The sequence below is a fragment of the Engystomops pustulosus genome, chromosome 6 (assembly GCF_040894005.1).
Source record: "Engystomops pustulosus chromosome 6, aEngPut4.maternal, whole genome shotgun sequence".
In the NCBI taxonomy this organism is placed as follows: domain Eukaryota; kingdom Metazoa; phylum Chordata; class Amphibia; order Anura; family Leptodactylidae; genus Engystomops; species Engystomops pustulosus.
In genome coordinates this window covers 52,099,697-52,125,455 of record NC_092416.1, presented here as the reverse complement: position 1 = coordinate 52,125,455, position 25,759 = coordinate 52,099,697, and the positions used below count along the sequence as shown (strand labels likewise).

The 25,759-nt window shown below is 43.1% G+C and overlaps 2 protein-coding genes and 2 non-coding genes across 10 annotated transcripts in view; 1 reads left to right on the top strand and 3 right to left on the bottom strand.

Annotated features, from left to right (window-relative positions):
- Positions 1-2,716: 2,716 nt before the first annotated feature.
- On the bottom strand, positions 2,717-3,652 carry LOC140065899 (olfactory receptor 4S2-like). The gene has a single exon (XM_072113460.1). It carries the CDS (start codon positions 3,650-3,652, stop codon positions 2,717-2,719), a length of 936 nt encoding a protein of 311 aa, XP_071969561.1.
- A 12,720-nt stretch (positions 3,653-16,372) lies between these two features.
- Positions 16,373-16,445, bottom strand: TRNAR-CCU (transfer RNA arginine (anticodon CCU)). The gene has a single exon. It is a non-coding gene; the product is annotated as a tRNA-Arg (tRNA).
- A 202-nt stretch (positions 16,446-16,647) lies between these two features.
- Positions 16,648-16,730, top strand: TRNAL-CAG (transfer RNA leucine (anticodon CAG)). The gene has a single exon. It is a non-coding gene; the product is annotated as a tRNA-Leu (tRNA).
- A 2,576-nt stretch (positions 16,731-19,306) lies between these two features.
- The window catches only part of LOC140135072 (uncharacterized), a 14,682-nt gene continuing 8,229 nt past the window's right edge, over positions 19,307-25,759 (bottom strand). For all 7 annotated transcript variants that reach the window (XM_072156089.1, XM_072156094.1, XM_072156095.1 and 4 more), the window contains 4 exons: positions 25,558-25,759; positions 24,452-24,562; positions 23,766-23,849; positions 19,307-21,751 (listed from right to left, as the gene is read on the bottom strand). The exon at positions 25,558-25,759 is cut by the window's right edge and continues 371 nt beyond it. In XM_072156089.1, coding sequence (XP_072012190.1) covers positions 21,090-21,751; positions 23,766-23,849; positions 24,452-24,562; positions 25,558-25,759 — 1,059 coding nt within the window. In that variant the 3' untranslated portion in view covers positions 19,307-21,089. The remainder of the gene's footprint in view (positions 21,752-23,765; positions 23,850-24,451; positions 24,563-25,557) is intronic.

Here is a 25,759-nt window from a genome sequence, read left to right as displayed (position 1 = left end):
ATAAAGGATATAGAGTAATATATAACAAAATAACACATCCTTTAATTCACTTTTATTAACATAAATACAGCATTTTACAGATATAATTCCAACCTGTCTCTGTCAGTCTTTGTTTACAAAACCCCTCCACCTGCAATGAAACCAAGACACAAGAACATAATGGGGCAGATTTACTTACCCTGCCCTATCGTGGATTCGGGTCTGCCGCGATTCACTAAGGCCGTTTGCCCGAGTTCCTGCATCCGTCACTTCTGCGCCGAGGTTCGCCGGTGTTCACCTGCTTCTTCCTGCTGTATGTGAGTACGTGTCTTGCAACACATTTCCATTTTTAAATTCCGCAGGTTGTACAAATTCGGGGGGTTGTCCGACGGCCACGCCCCCCTAATTCCAGATTCGCCACAATCCGAGCGCGTGTGCCAAAAACCGGGGGCAATTCGGCGCACAATGGAAATATTAGGGAAACGCAACGGAATCGTGGTCCCGCAGACCCTTAGTAAATGAGCCCCAATGTCTCGGTTTTTTACATTCTTTGTTTTTATAACATCTCTCCTTTATTCTTTGGGCCAGTACAATTACAGAGGTACCAGATTGAAATTCGGTGTAGGGAGCTGTGTACTTTGTAATTTTCTTTTACAGGACCAGCTGATTTCATTTAAAAACGTACAATCTTTTGATAACCTTTAAAATTTTAGGGCTGAGAAAATAGCAGTAAAGAGTTGGTTTAGACATTTCAACTTTCATCTCATTACCGTGTTCATCATATGGGATAATTATTTGCATATTTTAACAAACCCGGAATTTTTGGATGCAGGGATACTTAATGGGTTTAGGATTAGGATTTAGAATATATAGGAAAGGGGATCATTTATAGATCACTTATAAAATATACTTCATTAGTACTCTTTTACATTATGTTGGAAATGTGCTGGATCTGTAAAAGAGCCTGTATAACAGCTCTTTCTATAACACCCATAGGAGTCTTGGAGAGACTCCCGGTCTACATATCAACTGATCAGCGATAGGCCTTTTTGTGAAGTGGGGATACATAAAATAGTATTTTTTTAAATAATTTGTTTATTTTTATATGTATACTATAAAAGATTGTTTTTTGCACTAGCTGGTTTATAACATACACTGCAATACTACTTTCTATATTACTATTGAGCAAGAACTCTCTAATAATATGCTACCGGAAGCCCTCAAACCTTAAAGGGGTTTTCAAGGATTCATTGAAAACCTCCTTAGAGCTGGGGCAGGTACAACCAAAAATACAGGTACATACACTGCTGCAGCCCTTGGTTCCAGTTTCACAATGTTGTGGTTCTTAAACAATGCCATATTTGGAGATGAGGCGGCCACAACAATGGGATTGAGATATAAATCAGGGCAAGTGTACTTTTATTTTTGACTACCATTACAAAGGAATGTAACTTTAACTAGGTGGTGGTGGACTAGGTGACCTGGTCATTCTTAAAATGTGCCTGTTGTCCATTGCCATAAGACAATGGGGCACATTTACTTATCCAGCCGACGGAGTTCACCCAAAGTGCATTGTCCCACAACAATGCACTGTGCCGCGATTTACAACGATCAGATCGTGCGCCCGATTTCCTGCATCTGTTGCTTCCCTGCTCAGGTCCGCGGGAGTTGCCGCGCTCAGTCCGAATCAGTTGGATTGTCCGACGGTTCGCCCCCCGATTTCTGTCACGTTAAAGCCGGCGCTGATGTGCCAAAATCCAATCATGTGCGACACAATCCCCTTCTAAATAGTTGTCACAGTGATGCAAATCCCGAAAATTTCCAAAATCCAACGAAAGTGCATTCCGCGGACCCTAAGTAAATAAGTCGCAATCTGTGTAGCCTCACCAGGTCCTACAGCAGACTGAGGACCCTGCTCGTAATTGCAGTTGGCAAGTACATGGCACAATTTCAACTCTAGGCATGCAGATGGGCAGGTTGGGAGGCAGGGGGAGCAGGTCAGGTTCTGACTCTCTGCCGCATCTATCTTTCATACCACTATAGGTACTCGTGAGTTGCCCTTTCAACCTATAATATTACAGCTTCCTTCTGCAAGCACCATCACACTGACACTGCCTGCTGCCCATATTAGGTACCGTGGTGGCATTTTATAGGGAGGTCAGAGTCTGCAACACTCTCACAGAGTGTATTATACAGTAACGCCCCCTGTACACGAAAGTGCTTGGTCCTTGGAAATGGACTCTTGTGCTTGTCAGATCCCAAGGACCAAGCAAAGTACAGTGGACGAGAGTCCTTGCATCATTGAGAAACATGATGCAAGGAGCCCCTGCCTGCTGGCTGAGCAGCGGGGCCGACACTTTACTTATGTATGATCCATGGACTCTTGTCCACTGCACTGCTTTCCACTGACCAAGTACGTTTGTGTACACAGAGCATAAGGCAGAGAAAGGTCTCATCACATTGCAGGATGTCTGCAAAGAAATATGTCAAAGTACAAAAAGTACACTTTAGATATTTTACTGTGCAACGAACAACATCATTTTCTTTACTAAATTCTACTACTTTGGGCCCCCCGCAAGAGACATTCTGGTTCAGAAGACATTGATGCAGAGCCAGGGGCCCTAGGATTAGTGGCAGTCAACTCTGCTCTGACATTTTCTTATATATCTGCTATTGATGATTGAATTTCACATGTTTACTGTCATTTTCTAAACGTCAAAAACTTAGCTGACATTTTTTACTTTCTCCGGAATAGCTTCTTCTCCAAAAATGACCTGATGGCGGCTTTAACCTCTTTGTTTCTCAGAGTGTATATAATTGGATTCAGTAAGGGTGTTAGTACTGTATAAAATATTGACACCATTTTATCAGCTTCATAGGACACTGATGGCCTCAAGTAGATGAAGACAGAAGGTCCGAAGAAGAGGGCGACCACAATGAGATGAGAAGCGCATGTGGAGAAAGCTTTGCCCATCCCTTCATCAGATTTGGTCTTCACTACAGTGTTGATGATTTTTATGTAGGAAATGAGCAAGATGATAAAACTTAGCGTAGCTATCATGCCACTGTTTGCTAAAAATACTATCTCAATAATGAATTTATCGGAGCAGGATAATACAGACAGAGGATGGATGTCACAGAAGAAATGGTCGATTCTGTTTGAGCCGCAGAACTGTAGCTGACAAGTTAAAATTATCTGAATGATGGAGTGAAAGAAGCTTATGGCCCAGCACACAACTTCCAGCCTGTAACAAATAGTCTTATTTACCATGCTAGAATACCGTAGCGGGTTGCATATGGCGACATAGCGATCGTAGGCCATGACGGTAAGAAGGATGCACTCAGTTCCAGCAAAGAAGTGTAAGAAGAAGAGCTGTGTCATACAACTGCTGAGGGAGATGGTGTTTTTCTTTGTTACAAAGTTGATCAGCATCTTCGGGACAGTCACGGTTGCGTAGCACAGATCTACTAGAGATAACTTGCTGAGAAAATAATACATGGCTGAGTGGAGACAGACCTCAAAATACACCGTTATCATGATGAGAAGATTGCCAAAAAGTATGAGAACATAGACAATCAAGAGGAGGATGAAGAGGGCTATACTTAGTTTAGGAAAAGTGTCTATCCCAAGTAGAATGAACTCCTCCACATTTTGGTGGACACTAGCATTCATCTTCTCCTGATTTTCCTTCCTAAATTAAAAAAGTAATAGGTTTTTCCATAAATATTGATCATACATGCACTTGTATATACAAGTATATACAAGGCATCTTATATTTCACATTTAAGGGAAAAAATGTTTGTCTGTCTTCTCTCAATAGACACTTCTCTGGGCTTCTCTTATATAATAAATGAACCTAAGGATAACCTTTTTTGGTGATTTGTCATTTACAAAATAACAGACTGGTCTACAAAACAGTACAACTCAAAACACAGGAGGATTGTTGTACCAAATGGGTGACAGCAAAGATTTTTTAGAACAGGTAAAGAGTCAAACGGAATGTAGGGAGGAGAGCAAAGCTCAGAAAAAAAGCATACCAGAAAAACATCAGCCAAAGAGAGGAGGGTGTGCTGGAATTCAGTTATGACAGCCAGGAGTGAAATAGGGGAGTGTTCATACTAGTGCAAGACAGAATGCAAAATAAGTACACAATCATAGTAGACAGCCCATAATCAGCCATAAGTTATCGATAGAGGATAGTGCTGAATATACCATAGATATTACACTATATTTCTATTAGTACATGGGTTTATCTCTCTTTCACTTTGTTCATATTTGGAGAATTGGTCACAATTTAGAAAAAAGCTGTTAAACCTTTAACATTTTATACCATATTGACAATCAGAGGGGGAATTAATCATCCATCTACTCAAGTTGTGACTTCAAAAAATCCAAAAACACCACAACGAGAACTGAATTGCAGTGCTAGAAGATAGATAGATGGAGCTATGTTTTTCTCGGGTCCGGCTGTAGCTTTAAATATCAGATTGGTAGGCATGCCAGAAATCGCACCCCCATGATCAACTATTATTGACCACAACGTCACATGATAATTTCCCCAACAGCACAAATTTAGATTCTTCAAAGTAGCTTTGCTTCGATTACCATTTTCCATATTCTTGTCACTCTCTAAATCTACTTCAAGACGTAGTCACCTGGAATGGTTTTAAATTAATTAAGAAATGGGCATATGCCCTAGTTTCTGGTGGTCAGAGGAAGGTTAGAGAATACTGTTACAATAGGGAATGCATATGTTAGTGGAACATAGAGTCTCTTATAGACGCACTGTATATCTTGTACATTACCCTGGGAGCTGTATTTGTGATCCGTGTGACGTGCATCTCAAATATGGTTATGTACATGAAGTTATACCCGTATATATAACCGTATAAAAAAATTTACGTACACTATGCAAATCTTAGGAATGCTCTGTAAAATGACTTAAAACAGAAGTATTAAAAGTTATCATGTAAATAAACAAATCAAATTAAACATCAATTTTTTTGAGCTACACTTGCTCAAAGATAGGAATTTGTTAGGACTACAGAAAGGTGTAAGGTTGCCATTAACTTAGCATTTTCCAAAATAAGCATTTTCAAAAATAAAATTATTTAAAGGGGTATTCCAACCAAGAAAATATAATATATTAAATATAAATATTTATTATTATATAGATATATAATATATATGTATTTAATATAATGATGGCAAAATAATTGAATGCAATGTTATTAACAAAAATACAGCATTTCACAGATATAATTCCAGCCTTTCTCTATAAGTCCTGCTATTGTGTGTTTTGGTTGGCTTAGGATATGACCATAAACTTAGTCTTGACTATGGTCGGGCAGGTCTTCCTGTCTGGTCATATGCCTCTCACATGCACTCTGTAGTGCAGGAGCAGAGGGAGGAGGTAAATAGAGCCAGAGATACTTCCTGTCCAGCAGCGTGAAGAGGAGAGCAGCTCCACAAACAAGACATAACAGTGCTGAGTGTGTGATTGATTAGGTGAGGCAGCAGAGCTGAGTTTGTTACTAAGGATTTTACATTCATCTCATTACTGTGATCTATCTCATCTCTCTTTTTCTATGTGTCAGATATTAGTAGAATCTTAGAAGCTTTATGCATGTGTAACTAAACCCTGTACCCTGATAATCTAAGCACATTGTCCGCAGGTAGATAGGAGGATGTGCATGAGCATAACACAGAGGAATCAGGAAGTGTCTGCTAAGCTAGTGCCTGCCACAGGGCAGAATTTTAGTACAAGAGTACAAACTAAGGGATTAAAAGTTATCTTTATCATGTCACATTACTAATGGATTAAGATTTGAGGGCTTTCTTTCATGTGCAAACCCCTTTAACTTTTTGTTACAGCACTTTGTAGCATGTTTTCTATACATTGTATTGTACTGTTGCTGAATTACCAGAAGTAGAATACAAAGTGTTGAATTCTTAGAAATGGTCTTGTATATTTCAGAAAAGGTTGACAGAGGGTTTATGGAGAAGTATCTGGGGGTTGTTGTACCTGCATATGCTTCTAACACAAATTTAAAAATTAAACGCTAAATACCCTCCATGAGTGAAGGCCCTGATCATGATAAATATAATGTAGAATAGGGATGATAGAAAATGTTACAGTGTTTAATCTGTAAATTGGCTATCAGGGTATTAAACATAAAAACTGTTATCCAGCCAAAATCAGGATTCAAATAAGGAAATGTGATACACCCGCAAAGTTTTTTTTCTTAGTTATTAGCATTATATTTTTTCAGGAACTACTCTGATTGATTGAGAGAGAACATTCTCTCTATAGAGAATGTAATTCTCAGATCATTGACAAATGTAGAACAAAGGTAAGGTGGTAGAGGAGGAAATTATTCATAATAATAATAATAATAATAATAATACTGAAATTTGGCCTCCTTTTTGGGGAGTGATAAATTGAATTGTATTATGTATCAATGGGCAACTAGTGCAGGGTGAAGGTGTCACAGAGGGACAAATAGATGAGCTTTGCTTCCCCTTCCTGGATAGACTTGAAAGGAGAAAGTTTAGCTAGTAAGCTGCAAAATAAAGAGTTTCACCTGTTTTTACGGTATGAAAAGAACAGTGGAGATATTTTGACAAGTGGATGGGTAAAAGACAGTACTCTATTGTCCCCTTTACAGGTTTTTTGATTGAAAGAGCCTTTATTCACAGATACACAGTAAAACTTACAGACAGTGTGTGCCATGACGCAGCATGGGCTTTGTACAAAGCACACAATAAATTAAGATACACTCCTAGCACTATCCTAACACTATGGCAGAATAAGTGCTACTCTAGCATACTAGCTCAGGCAAACAAAAAACACACATTTCTCAATAAAAAACAACTAACCTGCAACAGGGGGTGGGAGGGGGGGAGGGAGGAGGGGAAGGGGGTAAGTTGTCACAGGCCCGAGGCTTTATTGAAAAATCACAGACACATGAGGGAGGTAGGGGGGAAGGAGAGGATGGTAAATCTTCTTCTTCCTGGATGCCTCCTTCTGTGGGGAAAGAGGCAAAGTCCCATAACTCCCTAAATAAAGTCCAAGAAAAACAAAGTCCACAAGAGAAAATGAAGAAGAAGCTTGTCAGTCCTCCTCTTCTGAGTCCACCCTGCTGTCAAGGGAGGCGTAGTCTCTGAGCTGGCTCAAGACTAGCCGGTGACAGTCCTGGGTGGACAAAGTTTCTCTGTGGAGGGTGAGGCGCCTCCTGGCGTACCACAAGACGTCTTTGAAGCAGTTCATAAGACGCCAGGCATCCTGGATGGCCCCCACCGTGTGGGTGCCTTGGAACAGGCCATAAAGTGCAGCGTGGCACGTCATGGTGTTCCTGGGCACAGAAAGAAGCAGTTCGTGATCCAGAGCTTTCAACAGGCCCCGAGCAAAGGGGCATTCCCAGAACAGGTGCAATGATGTCTCCTCCGCAAAGGGACACCGGGGGCAGTACTGGGTTTTGCTCAGGTTGCGGGCTGCCATAAATGACCGGGTGGGGAGGCCCCCCTGGATGGCCATCCATGACAGATCCTTGTGCCAGTTGTTAAGCCTTTCACACGACATGTTGGACCACACGGTGTCCATGGTGCTGGTGGTCAGCCCCGGAACACACTCCACAAGATCCTTGGCTCTGATGACTTTGTGGATAGTTTTAGGCTTCCACAAATCCGGCTTGAGTCCCTCCAGATGTTGATCCCTCACAAATTTCACCGCCCTGGCATAGTACCAGGGAGGATCCCAGTTGTAAGGGAAGGAGCTGTTCCACTTGTCCCAACCAAGCCCCCGCCACAGGGGAAGAAGGAAAAAGCGGGACATGGACTTTCCGGCAGAGTCCCTTGGTGTTCGCAGAGTTCGTCGGACCATGTCACACACAAAAGAAATCCAAAGCAAAGTGGGGATGTCGGGGATGCCCTTACCCCCCTTGCGAGGCTCCTTGTACATGACAGACCTTTTGACTCTGTCCATCTTTGAACCCCAAACAAACTTAAACACGGTCCTGGTAATGGCCTTGCTGACTTCGGCCGTGGGAGGCCATGCCTGTGCCGTGTAGTGTAGCACAGGCAGCACCTCGATACGCACAAATTTAAAAATTAAACGCTAAATACCCTCCATGAGTGAAGGCCCTGATCATGATAAATATAATGTAGAATAGGGATGATAGAAAATGTTACAGTGTTTAATCTGTAAATTGGCTATCAGGGTATTAAACATAAAAACTGTTATCCAGCCAAAATCAGGATTCAAATAAGGAAATGTGATACACCCGCAAAGTTTTTTTTCTTAGTTATTAGCATTATATTTTTTCAGGAACTACTCTGATTGATTGAGAGAGAACATTCTCTCTATAGAGAATGTAATTCTCAGATCATTGACAAATGTAGAACAAAGGTAAGGTGGTAGAGGAGGAAATTATTCATAATAATAATAATAATAATAATAATACTGAAATTTGGCCTCCTTTTTGGGGAGTGATAAATTGAATTGTATTATGTATCAATGGGCAACTAGTGCAGGGTGAAGGTGTCACAGAGGGACAAATAGATGAGCTTTGCTTCCCCTTCCTGGATAGACTTGAAAGGAGAAAGTTTAGCTAGTAAGCTGCAAAATAAAGAGTTTCACCTGTTTTTACGGTATGAAAAGAACAGTGGAGATATTTTGACAAGTGGATGGGTAAAAGACAGTACTCTATTGTCCCCTTTACAGGTAGGATACATAACTCTTTTGTGTGTATAAAGGGAGAAACACAATAATGATATCAATGTAACTCTGCCTGATTATCACTCCTCACACAAATTACAGTGATAATAGTATAAAAATCAGATGCTAATGTAAAATTTATCTATATTGTATTGTTATAACATATATTATTGCCTTTCTTAAGAAAATATTTTCTGTAGTCAGATCTTAAATAATCCTTACCTGTTCTTCCAGTAATAGTGAACTTCAAGTGTTTTATTCAATACACCATAAAATACATTGGTTTTTAAAGAAGCAGAGTGCACCTCATAACACATTCATTCTCTCTTCAAAGTAAATCTTTCAGCTAGGGAAACATTCCCTTGGCACTAATTTCCTGGTACAGAATATTCCTAGTTTCCCAAATGGATTCTTATTCTGTTTGTCATTAACTTGCTTATTATTTTAAGTTTTCTAACTCCAGAATAGCAAAACTTTGGTGAAACTTCCTTGAAGTTTGGAGGTCTGGGGTTTGAATCTATGTACAACAAAATCTTACTGGACTTTCCATTTTCTTTCCTTTTATTACCATGAACAAGACAGTGAGCTATGAACTGCCCCCCCCCCTAAACTTTCACCTGCCTGCTTACTGGGTGCACCCAAACCAGTGGCCAGTAACTTGTCGGCTTTCCCTTCCTACGCCACAGTGAGGACGTGGAACAGACTTACAAACAAGTAAAAAAAAGAGAGGTCATAGATCCGGATCAGAGCAGAGCAAATACAACACAAAATCAAAATACAAAGGGATAGTCAAAATACATAAGCAAGATCAGATAACCAGTAATAAAGACATAATAAAGAAGAGTTGCAAGAGAAGCTAATATTGAGCTAACCGGAAATTTAACCAACAGGAAATTATATGTATATGTAAAAATCTGTATATGTGGCCACAGAGATGATGCCCAGGCTGACTGACGAGCGGAAAAGACTGTCAGAAGGTTACAGCAGGGCAAAGGCCAAAAAGAGTATTGAAGGAAAAAGAGGAGCTGAGGAGGAGGGAAGGATAAAGAGAAATGGGAGGAGAGGCATAAAAAGGGAGAGGGATAAATAGAAGAAGAGGAAGGGGCGTAAAAGAGGAGCAGAGGAAAGACAAAGAATGCAAAAGAAGCATATATGACAAGCAGTGCTGAGAAATAACATAGGAGCAGAAGAGGCAGAAAAAAAGCAGAGGAGAGGTGTAAATATATATATATTGGCAGCTCGTATTAAAATCGGGTATTATACATAAACAGATTGACGCGTTTCGACATAAGCCTTAGTCATGAAAAGTCTTCAAGCAAAGAAGCAGTGTATATGCATGTAGGGAATCACGTGAGACGAAAGGCACAAATAAAATAAAATAAAATGCAAGCTGTAACAAATTATAATCATTCTTATTGAGAGGCATAAAAGTGGAACAGAGAAATGGCAAAAGAGAGAAGCAGATAGAATGAAGAAAACAGTTGTGGAGGAGAGGCATAAAAGAAAAGCAAAGGAAAGGCAAAAAGAGGAGCAGAGATGAGACTCTAGTCTATGACATCCACTCCTCTCTATGGCCCAGGCATAGTCACTGTAAAATCTGCTTGGTTTTGGGGTGCCAGTTAATATTAAATTAACAACAATATTCAATGGATCTTTATAGGGGATTTATTAAGGGTACAATACAGGGAAATACACATAGAGGATAAACTAACTAAGGGACAGAGAGATGGTGGGGAAGGAAGTGCTCTCACTAAAGATCTGTATACCATTTTATATACATACACACGTAGCTCATACACACTTGCCCATCATCCCACCTCCACCACTGTCTTGGCCAATCCAATGATGATGTAGAGTCAATATATTCTTATCACACAAACTGGACAAGTAACTTGAGTCTTTGTTTCCCACAAGATCTGGGAGAATCCCCAGGGGCAACGACAGGCAGCTGTCCTCAGTGTTGTCAGGAGGCCTTAGCCTCCAGGTGTAATAGCACAGTCCATTGTAATCACATGCAGCTGTCTCTACAATCTTTATTAGGGGCATTGTAGGCATTTATGGCTTAGTTCTTCCTCTGTCCACAAAGACCCTTAAATTGTCTCAAGCCACATCATGTCATATTTCCAACAGTCACCTAAGCAAAAACAGTGGCGGCGCCTGGGTCATAGCTGTGGCTACCGGGGAGGATGTGTATCTACTGGGGATAATATGCTATAGCTATATATCTGCTGAGTGCATGTGCTGTGGCTGTCTACCTACTGGGGGCATGTGCTGTGGTTACCTATCTACTGGGGGCATGTGCTGTGGCTGTCTACCTACTGGGGGCATGTGCTGTGGTTGCCTATCTACTGGGGGCATGTGCTGTGGCTGTCTACCTACTGGGGGCATGTGCTGTGGTTACCTATCTACTGGGGGCATGTGCTGTGGCTGTCTACCTACTGGGGGCATGTGCTGTGGTTACCTATCTACTGGGGGCATGTGCTGTGGCTACCTATCTACTGGGGGACATGTGCTGTGACTACCTATCTACTGGGGGCATGTGCTGTGATTACCTATATACTGGGGTCATGTGTTGTGGCTACCTATCTACTGGGGTCATGTGCTGTGGCTACCTATCTACTGGGGGGGCATGTGTTGTGGCTACCTATCTACTGGGGGCATTTGTTGTGGCTACCTATCTACTGGGGGTATGTGCTGTGATTACCTATTTACTGGAGGCATGTGTTGTGGCTACCTATCTACTAGGGTCATGTGCTGTGGCTACCTATCTACTGGGGGCATGTGTTGTGGCTACCTATCTACTGGGGACATGTGCTGTGGCTACCTATCTACTGGGGGCATGTGCTGTGGCTACCTATCTACTGGTGTCATGTGCTGTGGCTACCTATCTACTGGGGGCATGTGCTGTGGCTACCTATCTACTGGTGTCATGTGCTGTGGCTACCTATCTACCGGGGGCATGTGCTGTGGTTATCTATCTACCGGGGGCATGTGCTGTGGCTACCTATCTACTGGGGGCATGTGCTAAGGCTACCTATCTACTGGGGGCATGTGCTGTGGCTACCTATCTACTGGGGGGATGTCCTGGGCTCCCTTTCTACTGGGGGCATGTGCTGTGGCTATCTATCTACTGGGGGCATGTGCTGTGGCTACCTATCTACTGGGGGCATGTGCTGTGGCTACCTATCTACTGGGGGGATGTGGCTACCTATCTACTGGTGTCATGTATTGTGGCTACCTATCTACTGGGGACATGTGCTGTGACTACCTATCTACTGGGGGGATGTGGCTACCTATCTACTGGTGTCATGTATTGTGGCTACCTATCTACTGGGGACATGTGCTGTGACTACCTATCTACTGGGGGCATGTGCTGTGATTACCTATCTACTGGTGTCATGTGCTGTGGCTACCTATCTACTGGGGGCATGTGCTGTGGCTACCTATCTACTGGTGTCATGTGCTGTGGCTACCTATCTACCGGGGGCATGTGCTGTGGTTATCTATCTACTGGGGCCATGTGCTGTGGCTACCTATCTACTGGGGGCATGTGCTGTGGCTACCTATCTACTGGGGGCATGTGCTGTGGCTACCTATCTACTGGGGGGATGTGCTTGGGCTCCCTTTCTACTGGGGGCATGTGCTGTGGCTACCTATCTACTATCATCTTGAGGTGCAACGAGGTGTGCTTCGTAAACCATGGGGGTCCCATCACTGAGACCCCCACCGATCAGCTGTGGATAGGGCCTAGCTTGATTTGTAGGACAACCCCTTTAAACCTGTGCAACGTCCCTGCCAATGCACATGGCAGAGGAATTGCGAATAAGCCCTTTCTCTATGCAATTCAGAGGTAATTGTGCAGTGGTGGATTCTGCCTGGATAGGCAAGGGTTAAAAGCATGTTAATGTCATCATCCAATGATGTTCCACTGTTTGTAACTGGAGTGTGATTGGAGGAGGAGACCACCTGACAAGGGAGTATCTAAACCCTTAGTCAGGGGAGGAGTTAAGTCAGTCAGAGCTTGGGGAGAGAGAGGAGATCTCTCAGGCCCAGCTCAATGCGCTGCCTCTTCCCCGGACCGCCCCACCCACTCCATAGGCCAGTGGTGACCGCGCGGCATGTTGCAGTCACTGCCCCTAATCTGCCCCCTCATGAATACGCCGGACCGCTTCCAGCGACTTTAGTAAGCAGCTCCTAGTGCCGTTTTTATAGGTGACAGGTGCTCTTTAAGTTTATTATGTTACCAGAAATTATGTACTAGTAGGTAACTGCCCTGAACATGAAGATTCTAGATCAGGGGTAGGGAACCTATGGCTCGGGAGCCAGATATAGCTCTTTTGTTGGCTGCATCTGGCTCTCAGACAGATCATAATAATAAATAGTGACGGCTCCTGTGTGTCTCTTAGACTGATCACTGGACACAGGCAGCGATGTCCTTTGTAAAACCCAGGTGCCATCACCGCCATTGTCTAAACCTGGGTCAAAGAGAAGAGCGTGGGAGCAATGAGGAGCTGGCTGCAGGGAGCGCTGAGAAGTGAATATATTATTTTTTTTTGTTGCTGTGGCTGCCTATTTACTGGGGAGCATGTGCTGTGGCTACCTATCTACTGGGGAGCATGTGCTGTGGCAACCTATCTACTTGGGGGCATGTGCTGTGGCTACCGATATACTGGAAGTATGTGCTGTGGCTACCTATCTACTGGGGGTATGTGCTGGGGCTACCTATATACTGGGAGGCATGTGCTGTGACTACCTATCTCCTGGGAAGCATGTGCTTGTGCTGTGGCTACCTATATACTGGGGGCATGTTCTGTGGCTACCTATTTACTTAGTGGCATGTGCTGTGGCTACCTATTTACTTGGGGGCATGTGCTGTGGTTATCTATTTACTGGGAGTATGTGCTGTAGCTACTTATCTACTGGGTGTTTTTGCTTGGGCTACCTATCTACTGGGAGGCATGTGGTGGGTGTCAGGATTTGGAGTAGCGAACCCCTTGGACCACCGCGGACGATGATGTAAGCAGACACTTGGGACCGGAATCTAAGTGGCACCCAGTCTTCACCAGACTGGGTGCCGCAAAGCAGGATGGTCTTGCTGCAGTGTGGTACCACCAGGTCGTTCCACAGGCGCGACTTGTCCACCATGCTGGCAGCCAAGTTCGAGGTACAGGATCACTAGGCAGCCTCGTGGTCTAGAACAAGCAGACTGTCAAGGCAGACAGCAATGATGCGAGGTCAGGGACGGAGAAAGAGGTCAGGGCTGGCAGCGAAGGAGCAGAATCAGGAACAGGTCCTGGGTCACAACAGGAGGTCAACACTTGGGAAGGAAACACTGTGGAAAGCTTCCTTATAGGCATGAAGCACTAAGATCCCGCGGTCTTTATAGGAAGTGGTTAGCGCCAATCAGCGGCACACTGGCCCTTTAAATCTGCGAATGTGAGTGCACACGCTGGCCAGCCGGGACGGGAGAAGGTATGTGACGAGATGAGTGAGCTTGGAAAGGGGCGCCGCCATGGAGAGGGACACGGGTGTGCCTGCGATCCCAGACATAGATTGCAGGGGCACCCGTGACATGGGGGCTACCTATCTACTGGGGGCATGTGGATATTTTGTTCGGCTCTTACGGAATAACATTTTAAAATATGTGGCGTTCATGGCTCTCTCATGGCTCTCCTGACCCCTGTTCTAGATCATAGTGATCACCGGCACGTGACGTCAATGTAAACAGAGACACGTACGGCACAGTGGATGACAGTGATGGAATGGCACAAAGTTTTGAATGGATTTCAATAAGTAATATATGGTAATATATGACCTATCTTACAGGTTTTGGTGGTAGACTCAATGACACAGTGAGTGGCCGTATTTACAGTGGCTAACGAAAGTAATTCAGACCCCTTTACATTTTTCACTCTGTTTCATTGCAGTAAATTGGTAAGATAAAAAAGTACATTTTTTGCTCATTAATGTGTACTCCGCTCCACATCTTGACAGAAAAACAACAGAAATGTAGATATTTTTGCTGATTTATTAAACAAAGAGTAAAACATTTAAAGGGGTCTGAGTACTGCTGTACCTACTGTAGGTATAATCCATTGCATGAGGCTAGCACACATGTTGATCCAGCTCAGCCTCAGTTGTCTGTTGTGATAAAGGGACATGATATACCCTGATGACAGTATACCGGGCACATGATATACCCTGATGACAGTATACCGGGCACATGATACACCCTGATGACAGTATACCGAGCACATGATACACCCTGATGACAGTATACCGGGCACATGATATACCCTGATGACAGTATACCGGGCACATGATATACCCTGATGACAGTATACCGGGCACATGATATACCCTGATGACAGTATACCGGGCACATGATATACCCTGATGACAGTATACCGGGCACATGATATACCCTGATGACAGTATACCGGGCACATGATATACCCTGATGACAGTATACCGGGCACATGATATACCCTGATGACAGTATACCGGGCACATGATATACCCTGATGACAGTATACCGGGCACATGATATACCCTGATGACAGTATACCGGGCACATGATATGCCCTGATGACAGTATACCGGGCACATGATATACCCTGATGACAGTATACCGGGCACATGATATACCCTGATGACAGTATACCGGGCACATGATATACCATGATGACAGTATACCAGGCACATGATATACCCTGATGACAGTATACCAGGCACATGATATACCCTGATGACAGTATACCGGGCACATGATATACCCTGATGACAGTATACCGGGCACATGATATACCCTGATGACAGTATAGCAGGCCAATATACCCTAATAACTGCATTCCAGACAACTGATATGGCCTAATGCCCTAATAACAATATGCCAAGAAAATATACCCTAAAAACAGTATACCAGGCACACGATATACCACAATAACAGCCTGCCAGGCAAAAGATGTGCCCTAATAACAGTATGCCAGGCACATACACTCTAATAACAGTATGCCAGGCACATACACTCTAATAACAGTATGCCAGGCACATACACTCTAATAACAGTATGCCAGGCACATACACTCTAATAACAGTATGCCAGGCACTTGATATACTCTAATAGCAGTATGCCATGTACATGCCAGGCACATACACTCTAATAACAGTATGCCAGGCACTTGATATACCCTAATAGCAGTATACCATGTACATGCTAGGCACATAAACTCCAGGCATATTTGCCACGTTTTCCAGCAAATGCCCTTATAATTGAACGTCTACCACACACCCTTCTTATTTCCATTCGCGTCAGTAACATTTGAACCCTTATCAGTGTGCCAGTTTACCACAGGAACACGACATCGGTGTCAGGGATGAGTGGCAGCACAGTGCTGACACATAACACAGAACACAAAACTCTATGAACAATCCTTCTTTTCCATTTTCCATCTTTCCCTGTCATTCCCTTCACTCGGCCGTAATCACTCACATGCAGTTCACTCTTCTACCACTAGAGAGCAGCGGAGCCATTAATAAACCACTTTACATTAACTCATTACACGACACTTTAGTAACTACAATACGGGAAGTCACATAAGCAGTATTTACAGAAAACGTAATATAAATTACAGGAACACATATAATAAAATCATTAAGTAAGGAAAAGGATGAGCCACCCCAGATGGGACTCGAACCCACAATCCCTGGCTTAGGAGGCCAGTGCCTTATCCATTAGGCCACTGGGGCTGATGTGTAGAGCTGAGGAGAGGCAGCATGAGATCGATCTATTCTCAGTGCTGTCACATATGGGCTTTTACTATGGTGTATGTGATAAATCCTGACACAGGGATCAATAAGAAGCAATAACTGAATATCAGGAAACAGATGAGAGGAGAGCTGTATGTGCGACCTCCCTGCTGAAAGCCACGCTGCCTCCATAGACTACAGAGTCAGGATGGCCGAGCGGTCTAAGGCGCTGCGTTCAGGTCGCAGTCTCCTCTGGAGGCGTGGGTTCGAATCCCACTTCTGACAGTAAAATTTTGTTATTTGTTAGTCTTATAAACATGTAACTATAACGTTCTAAATATCTTCAGTACAATGTATATAGGTCTAACTGATGAATATCGGTGTGGTATATTTTCTACTTATAGGATAGAATTGAACTTGATTAGATAGATAGTGAAAAGATAAAATAGGAAATTTAGAATGTCCTCCCCATTACTCAATACAAATAATTAATAATAATCGGTTGCCATGATCAATCCCATGAGGGTGCATTCACCTGCAAAGTTTTTTAGATATGTTCCCAGAAACACATGTGTTTTAAAACGCATCTAAAAAAACGCCATGGATCGGCTGCTGCCCGAGGTGTCTTAACATCCGTTACTCCCCTCTCCTCACTGAAAACACATGCATGCTCAGCCAAACAAATCCCAATCTTACAAAGCCCAGTTAAATGACGGTGAATATAATTTTATTCTGGACATTTTTCGCAATATTTGAGTCCCATTTTGTTAATTATGGTCTATATTACCCAAGAAGGAGCAATAGATAAGGGGGCAAGATACTCACTGACTAAATAGTTAGATTGTATAAAATTATGCTTTATACACAGTTCTCCCAACTATCAATAGATGAGAACAGATCCCAGGACATCCAACACCTCCATCCCCACTAATCAGCCTATTGAATGGAGCGCAGCGCCATATATAGCATAGTGGCCGCACTAGGTGTTGCGGCTCAGCCCCATTCCGCTAAATAAGGCTGTGTGACATGGTTGCACGATTTCTGGCCTATAATATAAAAAAAGCAGCGGATGGCAGGAGTGCTAGGTGTTAGCCCCACTGATCAGATATTGATCACCTATCTTTATGATTTAGTAATGACACTCCCCCAGATGAATGCAGCAAGCACTATTAGAGAAATATCTTTATTTGTACATTGGTATTGGTGGAGTAGAGCCAAAGTAATCAGCAGGCGACAAAGTCTAGGCCAGCGGCACACAAGCTGACCACGTTGTAGAGGATGGGACTCTGCTCTGCACCTCATAGCGATACACGATGCAGGTTATGCCTTATTCCCAACATAACAGCTGAACTGTAATTAATAATCATAGGGAACTATGTCCATCGTAATAAGCCATGACAACAGTTCAGCGCTGCTAATCAGCTGGATCCAGCCACTGTGAATATGGTAAACATGAAGGGCTCCTGGGGGTGTTATCAGAGCCCTTCCGTGCTGAATATACACAGGCTGTTATAATTTGCAGGAGCACTTTCCCCTTCTGCTGTGTGCTGAAGCATCCTCTGCTGAAGTGAGATAACATCAGACAGAGGAAGGGGGAAGTGCTCAGGGAGCAGGAGGGGAGACAGAGGCGACTGGCTCATTAGCATATTTTGAAAAGTGCACGGATTTACCCATTTTTTAAAATTAACTTTTATTTGCCTAATATGTACATTTTCTAAAGAGGCTACTGGGGCGTGGAGTAGCCGGAGCGGAGTCTACATGTCGCAGCTACTTTACGCCCCAGTAGCCTCTTTGTTCCTCCTACCAGAAATCTTCGAACCTGCTGTTCTGCGCATGTGCAGACAGAAGGTTTTGCAGACAAGGGCACGCAGCTACGAGGAGCTGCACGCCGAAGATTTCTGGTAGGAGGATCAAAGAGGCTACTGGGGCATAAAGTAGCTGCGGCATGTAGCCTCAGCTCCGGCTACTCCTCGTCCCAGTAGTCTCTTTAGAAAATCTACATATTAGGGAAATAAAAGTTATAAAAAAATTGCAGGGACATGAAGATTAGCCCTTAAAAGGGCTATCCTCACGTCCTATAGATCCACCTACCACCCGATCTACCTTTATAGGTAGATCCGTGGTGGTAGGTTCCCTTTAATGTTCCCATATATGTATGTATGTATGTATGTATGTATGTATGTATGTATCATAAGGTGACCTGCTGATTTCACCAAGGCTCTAATTCCAACAGCAGATTTCAGAGAAAGAAAGGTCATGGCATGTTGGATTTAAAAACGGCTGATCCATTTACCGCCAGGAAGATAAGTTTCACTATAAGTTCCCTATTTACAGCAAAGTGGTCAATACTTATAACCAATCAGCTAACACTATACAGCAGAGGTCCCCAACCTTTTTTGCACCAGGGACCGGCTTTAAGCTAGACCAGTTTTCCATCGCCCGGTGGGGGTGGGGGCGGGGCTTTGGTCATATGGGGTGGGGTTATGGAGGGGTGGAGCTTAGTGCATACTTATCATATAATTATGACATTAATAATGAGAATGTGATTCAACTTACCATAGGTTCAGAATGAGTGGGAGCACCAGGCTTGTTTCCCTGAATCAGTGGGAGCACTGGGCTTGTTTTCCAGAACCCACCCGCCCCACATAATGTTCTCTGCCGGGAGCTGGGAGCTGTCACGGCTATGGCAGAAAACATTACAAATCCACACAGAGCGAGCTCTGACCAGGCGCAGGGCCGCGGAGCTAGCTGTCAGCTGATAAACTCCAACGGCCCGGTCCTGGTCCGCGGACCGGCGGTTGGGGACCTCTGCTATACAGTATATGGAATCTCAAATGCAGTCAAGAAATATGAGGCAATAGTTACTATATATGTTAATATGACTGGCCACACATTACATTTATTTTTTGCTGAACATTACACCGTAAGTACAGGATTTTTCCCTCTATTTCATAGATATTCAAAAAATAACAGGAACCCTGGAGAACACATATGAAAAGGAACCTGTCATCAGGAGCCCTTTTTCTGGTTCCCCTAGTGTGCACATTGCTAAAGAGTTTTTATAGTAAAACTGGCTTTTCCCGAAAAAAAAAAATCATGAGTTAGATCAAAGTTTGGCTTTGTGTATGCAGAGCTGTGTCCCGTATCCCATGGGAGTGACTAGTGGTTCCCCTCACCCTCGGAAAACCGCTCTGTCATGCATCGATTTCAAATTCTAAAAAACCTCCCATGTCCCCTTATCTTCCCCACCAGTTGCTTCCCCCCACAGAGCATCTTACATGTCTTCCCCACTCCTCACTGGCCACTCCCATGGGACTAGGGACACAGCTCTGCATACAGAAAGGTAAAGTTTCGTTTAATTTACCTTTTTTTTGGAAAAAGCCACTTTTACTATAAAACTCTCTGTTCTCTATGCGGACATGGGGGAGCCAGAAAAAGGGCTCCTGATGACAGGTTCCCTTTAGTATCAATAACAAACAATACTCCAGTATATTTATTTCATGGGGTTACAAGTATTTACTGAAAGAGAAACGATGTGTGAGCCAAAGGGTCTGATGCCTGAAGTGGTGACAGTCAGATGACATTACTAAATCTTTGATTAAGGTCTTCAGTCATGGTTTTCTGAGCTTGCACCGGCCGATAAGAAGGAATAAAGCAGTGGATTCATACAAATATTAGGCATTTACTTAATTATGTAGCTCCTTAGCATTAACAAAACAGTTAAAGGGGTTGGACAGGATTACCAAAGTGTACCAATAAGTACAATCCCCTAACAGGGTCACCTGTATTTCACTTACCCCCTCTTAAAGGAAATCTACCATCAAAAACATGCATGATAAACCAGAGACCGTTACTCATCGATCCAGGCACAGTGACTGTGGTAATCTTTTTATGTTAGTTATCCATGGCCTCTTTCCTTCCAAAATCAACTTTTAAGGTTATGCTAATGAGTCTGAGGGGCTCTGGAGGCTGCTATCAGAGACCCTCCGTGCTGTGCAGAAGCACCTACTGCCTCCTGATGTGTACTGGAAATTCCTGCTGTGAGATTACAGCAGACAGAGGGAGGGAGACAACAGCATAACAGCCTAGGTAGCTACAGCATGGAGGGGCTCTGGGAATGTCCCCAGAGCCCTTCTGGCTTGTTAGCATAATTTAAAAGATGATTTTAAAAGGAGTAAGGTAATGGATAACAAATATAAGAAGATTACAACAATCACAGTGCCTGGGTATATGACCAAGTGTCCCTTGCCTTCAGCCAAGATGAGTTGCTGCTCACATGACCCACCAGCAGCCTTTTTTGGAACTCATAGTGACTTTGTGTGTCCTTCATATAGTAAAGAATACAGCTGAGCATTCAGCTCCCTTAACCACAGGAAGTGCAAGGTGATTGGTCATCATTAGAAGTACCAAAAGTGGCTCCTGGTCAGCCACATGACCCTCAGTTTGTACTGGCAGAAGGCCAAAGTTTACCAGGGTAACTACAATATTAGGGAATTGTACTTGTACTGCCAAAACCTTTAAGCATATTATCCTTAGAAGGATAGGTCAGGAATTCACTAATCAAAAATAAAGTCCTTATAAAGTTATTCTGGAAAGTCTTTTGTAGTCCGGTATCAGTCCCTAGGTGGCGGGACTGCCTGTCACCTATTCATCCAGTTCTCCTGTATGAATCCTTTTATGATGGAGAAGACTTTTTTTGTGGCTGAAGCTTTTCCCGCACTCTGTACAGATATACGGCTTCTCACCTGTGTGCGTTCTGTAATGTCTCACAAGGTTGGAGCTATTATTGAAGCTCTTATCACAGTAACAACAGGTGTATGGCTTCTCCCCCGTGTGTATACGCTGGTGCGTCTTATACGAGGAATACTGGTTAAATGCTTTACCACATGTAGCGCATCTATAAGGGGTCTCGCCCGTATGTATTATCTGGTGAACCTTAAGATTCCATTTTCCCCTAAAGTTTTTCCCGCATTCATTGCATTGATAGGGGCCGACTCCGCTGTGTGTTGTTTTATGGACGTTCAGTATTTCCAGGGTCATAAAACATTTGTCACATACATGGCATTTGTATGGTTTGTCCATTTGAAGGGCACAGTGCGGCCCAGTGTCTTGGCTGGCATGGCTGCTGCTTAGTAGGTCACTGCTGTTGGAGGTCTGGAAGAAGGACGTCTTTGGTGAAGGACACCTCTCTTTTTCTGCAATTACTGGAACACCCTCAGTGTTGTCCATGTCTTCTTTACTACCTGAATACGTGTAATTTGGTATAGACAGATCTTCAGTCTCGGTTTTTATTGAGGTAGAAATATCTGTAGAAGAAACAAAAACAAGAAGACCATCTTTTTATATAGCCTTCATAGACTGTATTACAATAAACCTCCTTCCCCACAGCTGGGGCTGAACAGAACGTGCACTGCACATGTGCGACCACTCTCGGATCCCGGACTTGCATCCTTCATATATTTATAGAGCATTAAGAGGAAGATAGCAGGAGCACTCAGCGCTGTAAATCAAACAGCTTTTATATAGGTCAGCGAGATACAGAGAGAAACACCACAGAATGAGGGGTCGCTTCTGGCCTACAGCACTTTCTCAAGGCTGGCCTATGCCCCCTGTATATCGCTGGCCTAAAAACAGGCGATCCCCTACTTAAGAACAATCGACTTACATACGACCCCTAGTTACAAATGGCCCACTGGATATTGGTAAATTATTGTACTTTAGTCCTAGGCTACAATGATCAGATGTAACAGTTATCACAGGTGTCTGTAATGAAGATTTACTGTTAATCCTGATTCTTATGACAATCCATCATTTTTAAAATCCAATTGTCACAGAGACCAAAAAAGTTCTGGCTGGGATTACAATGATAAAATATACAGTTCCGACTTACATACAAATTTAACTTACGAACAAACCTACAGACCCTATCTTGTATGTAACCCGGGGACTGCCTGTAAAAGCTGTTTGATTTACATCAGTAAGTGCCCTTGTTATCTTCCTCTTTGTGCTGGATATACTGCTTTACTTTTTGCTTGATATTGAAGTTTGGATGATATCTTTTGTGTTTAGTTATGAAAAAAAACGAAATTTTCAAAGTTCTAAATTCTCTACTTTTGATGCAGATAGTCATAGCGCCCAAATAAATTCGTAACTTACATTTCCTAAATGTCTGCTTTAGGTTGTCATAGAATGTCACTGTGCAGGAAGTATCTTCCTGCAGGGACATACCATAACGGCCAGGAGCATGTGGGGGTTAATTAGATTACTTGGGCAGTGTGGTGGTTTATTGCCTCCAAGTCCATGATTCCAGTCTCCGATAACCATTATCTCATCTGTTAGAGGTTGTAGTGGGCTATTAATCCCTTTAATAGATTGAGTCCTGTGTGGAGGGCGTCAAAGATGGTAATAAACTTGATTTCCTAAATTCATCTCTCATTTTGTGACCTGAAATTGCCCTTTAATACTACAGTATGTATATATCTATATAAGAGTAATTATACTATACTACACTTTATAAATGTGCTTATAGATATCCCAGGTGTTAGGTATATATATAGTAAAATACAGTGATTGCAGTGAGTGTGTATATATATAATATATATATACAGTATATAAGTAACTACATTTACAACCTGTAGCCATATCCCATTCACAGGTGGATTGGTGAATTAGATATATATGCTATGATACATGCATCTCTATATATACACATGTATATCAGGTACTGGATGTGACTCTTGTTTTCAGGATATATCAAGGAGGTGCTGTAGTGTTGGAATATGTTGTTTATAAACTACACATTACCCGGGATATATAGATATATTAGATACACACACACTATACATCCAGGAGGGAAAAGGAAAGGAGGCCTCTGTGTGTGGTTGTATTCTCCATATATTGTATTTTTTTGTCATTTGTAAAGTCGTTTTATATCTGCAAGGTTTATATGTTACTCCTATGGTGTATGAAGGACTTGAGTAGGGGCATATGGGAAATAGCACAGATTAAATGTTTTAGTTAGAAAAAAAAAGGAAACCCATAGGAACAGTGAAAGGAGAACCCTATCCCCATTCCCTTTATCAAGGAGCATAGTAGCAGTTGGCTCCACGTCGCTTTAGTAGTCGGGCAAAGTCACTGCAGCCACAACTCCCACTGAAGTGAATGGGAGTTGAACATGTACATGAACCCTAGAAGTACCAGCAGCCAACTGCTTCCGGCTCCATGTGCTCCGCTTATGTGGCACCAAACATCTGATCATACTGGGGGACTCCCATAACCAATAGTCATTTCTGAAAAACCTGTCTAAGTGTATCTATTTACCTGTACATGCAGGAGTCACTTCTGACACTTCATCCACCTGTTTGACCCAGAGTGAAAGTTTGGGATTGTAAACTATCTTTTCAACTAGAAACAAACACAAAAATATTCATTAGCATTAAAAGGTGTCTACTAAAACAAGCCTTCTTTGTAAAGGCATGGATGAGCCAAGACTCCCCTCCCCCCCAGAGGGAATGTAGTTGATCTCACTTTGATATCTCTCACTAATAAAAGAGGCATCTCGCGTTGGGTACTTTACCAATTACATCAATAAACTCAAATACAGATGGGAAATTAACATCTTGGACCACTGTAAACTCATTACAATTTGTGATGCAGCTCCCAGAAGAAATTCAACACTCAGTGAAGCCTCCAAAGTGGATAGAAAATGTGTAAAGGTAGTCCCCAACTTAAAGGGAAACCTTCAGACACAACCCCCCACCCCCCAAAGCAAAGATCTTACCTCATTTACTCTAGTGCTTTGCTCTGTATGATATTCAAATGAGTCAGTGGCTCTGCATTGTAATAGCGCGACTTGAGTCAGCCGGGTGTTCCTGAGGTGTCCTGAGCCAGGCTGCAGCGCCCCCTTCCTCCTCTGCCCTCTGGTAAATGCCCCCCCTGCATTCACATGAGGACTAACAAACTATACCTGTTCCAAATATGCCCATATCCCCATATAAAATAATAACCTTCTCTCATCTCTGAGGTCTGATCTTTACTTCTGTGTATGTCCTCTTGATCTTTTTCCTGTCCTCCACAAGAATTTCTTTCTTTGTTTTTAGGCACAGGAGCTGAAAATCCTGGAATACAAACATTTATCGTTAATTCAGACAAACTACAGATGTAATCTTATAATCTGTTCACCAGAAAACATTAGTCTGCTGACAGATGATTGGAGCTACTGCACATGCACAGAAGCTCCCTGGTGGCAGGAGCTCACCTGGTGCTGGAGATGCACAAGAGGAGCGGAGAGTGGATAGGTGAGTATGCAGTGGCGGCTGTGGGCGTGAAGTGGCCTCCCCCCCCCCCCCCCCCCCGGAGCTGTCCGTTAACCCTTTCTGCTCTCTCCCTGTCTGTATTACGCTGTGAGGATTATTTTCAAACATCAAGCTGAAAGGGCAGTTCATCCTCACTGCCCGAGCAGTATAAATAAACTCAGGAAGATTAGATGTTATCTCATAAGCAACCTCATAACCATGCACTGTACAGGCTGGACTATGGATCTGTACAAGAAAGAGCATTGCAGCGTGCTTTTTTACATACTAAGGCGCTATTCACACAACCTTCACCCAGCTAGACCCGGGCATAGTACACCGGGCCTGGATTGAGAAAGAGGGTGAGCACTGCTAATATCTACATGCTCCTTATGCAGCTTGATAAAACAGTTAAAGGGATTGGCAATTATTTTTGTACCAATCCCTTAATAGGGTCAACTGTATTGCACTTACTCCCCTTTTAAAGGAAATCTACCTTCAGGGACACTTACTCTGACCTGTGACCCACTGCCTGAAGGCCAAAGTTTACCAGAGTAAGTACAATATGGGAAACCCTATTAGGTGGATTGTACTTAAAAGGATAACTCAGGATATAAAAGTGCAGGACTTCACTAGTGAAGAAATGAAGTCCACATAGAGCTTTTTCTGGAAAATTATAAAAGTTCATGTTCTGGTATCAGTGCCTTGGTGTTGGGACCATCCGTCACCTTTTCCCCCAGTTCTTCGGTATGAATCCTTTTATGATGATGTATAATACTTATAGCTTTTCCCGCACTCTGTACAGATATACGGCTTCTCACCTGTGTGCGTTCTGTAATGTCTCACAAGGTTGGAGCTATTATTGAAGCTCTTATCACAGTAACAACAGTTGTATGGCGTCTCCCACTTGTGTATACGCTGGTGTGTTTTGTACGAGGCATACCGAGTAAATCCTTTACCACATGTAGCACATCTATAAGGGGTCTCGCCCGTGTGTATTTTCTGGTGAACCTCAAGATTCCA

Excerpts from the sequence above, each read along its gene's own strand:
- LOC140065899 (XM_072113460.1), bottom strand. The coding sequence starts at position 3,652 with ATGAATGCTAGTGTCCACCAAAATGTGGAGGAGTTCATTCTACTTGGG.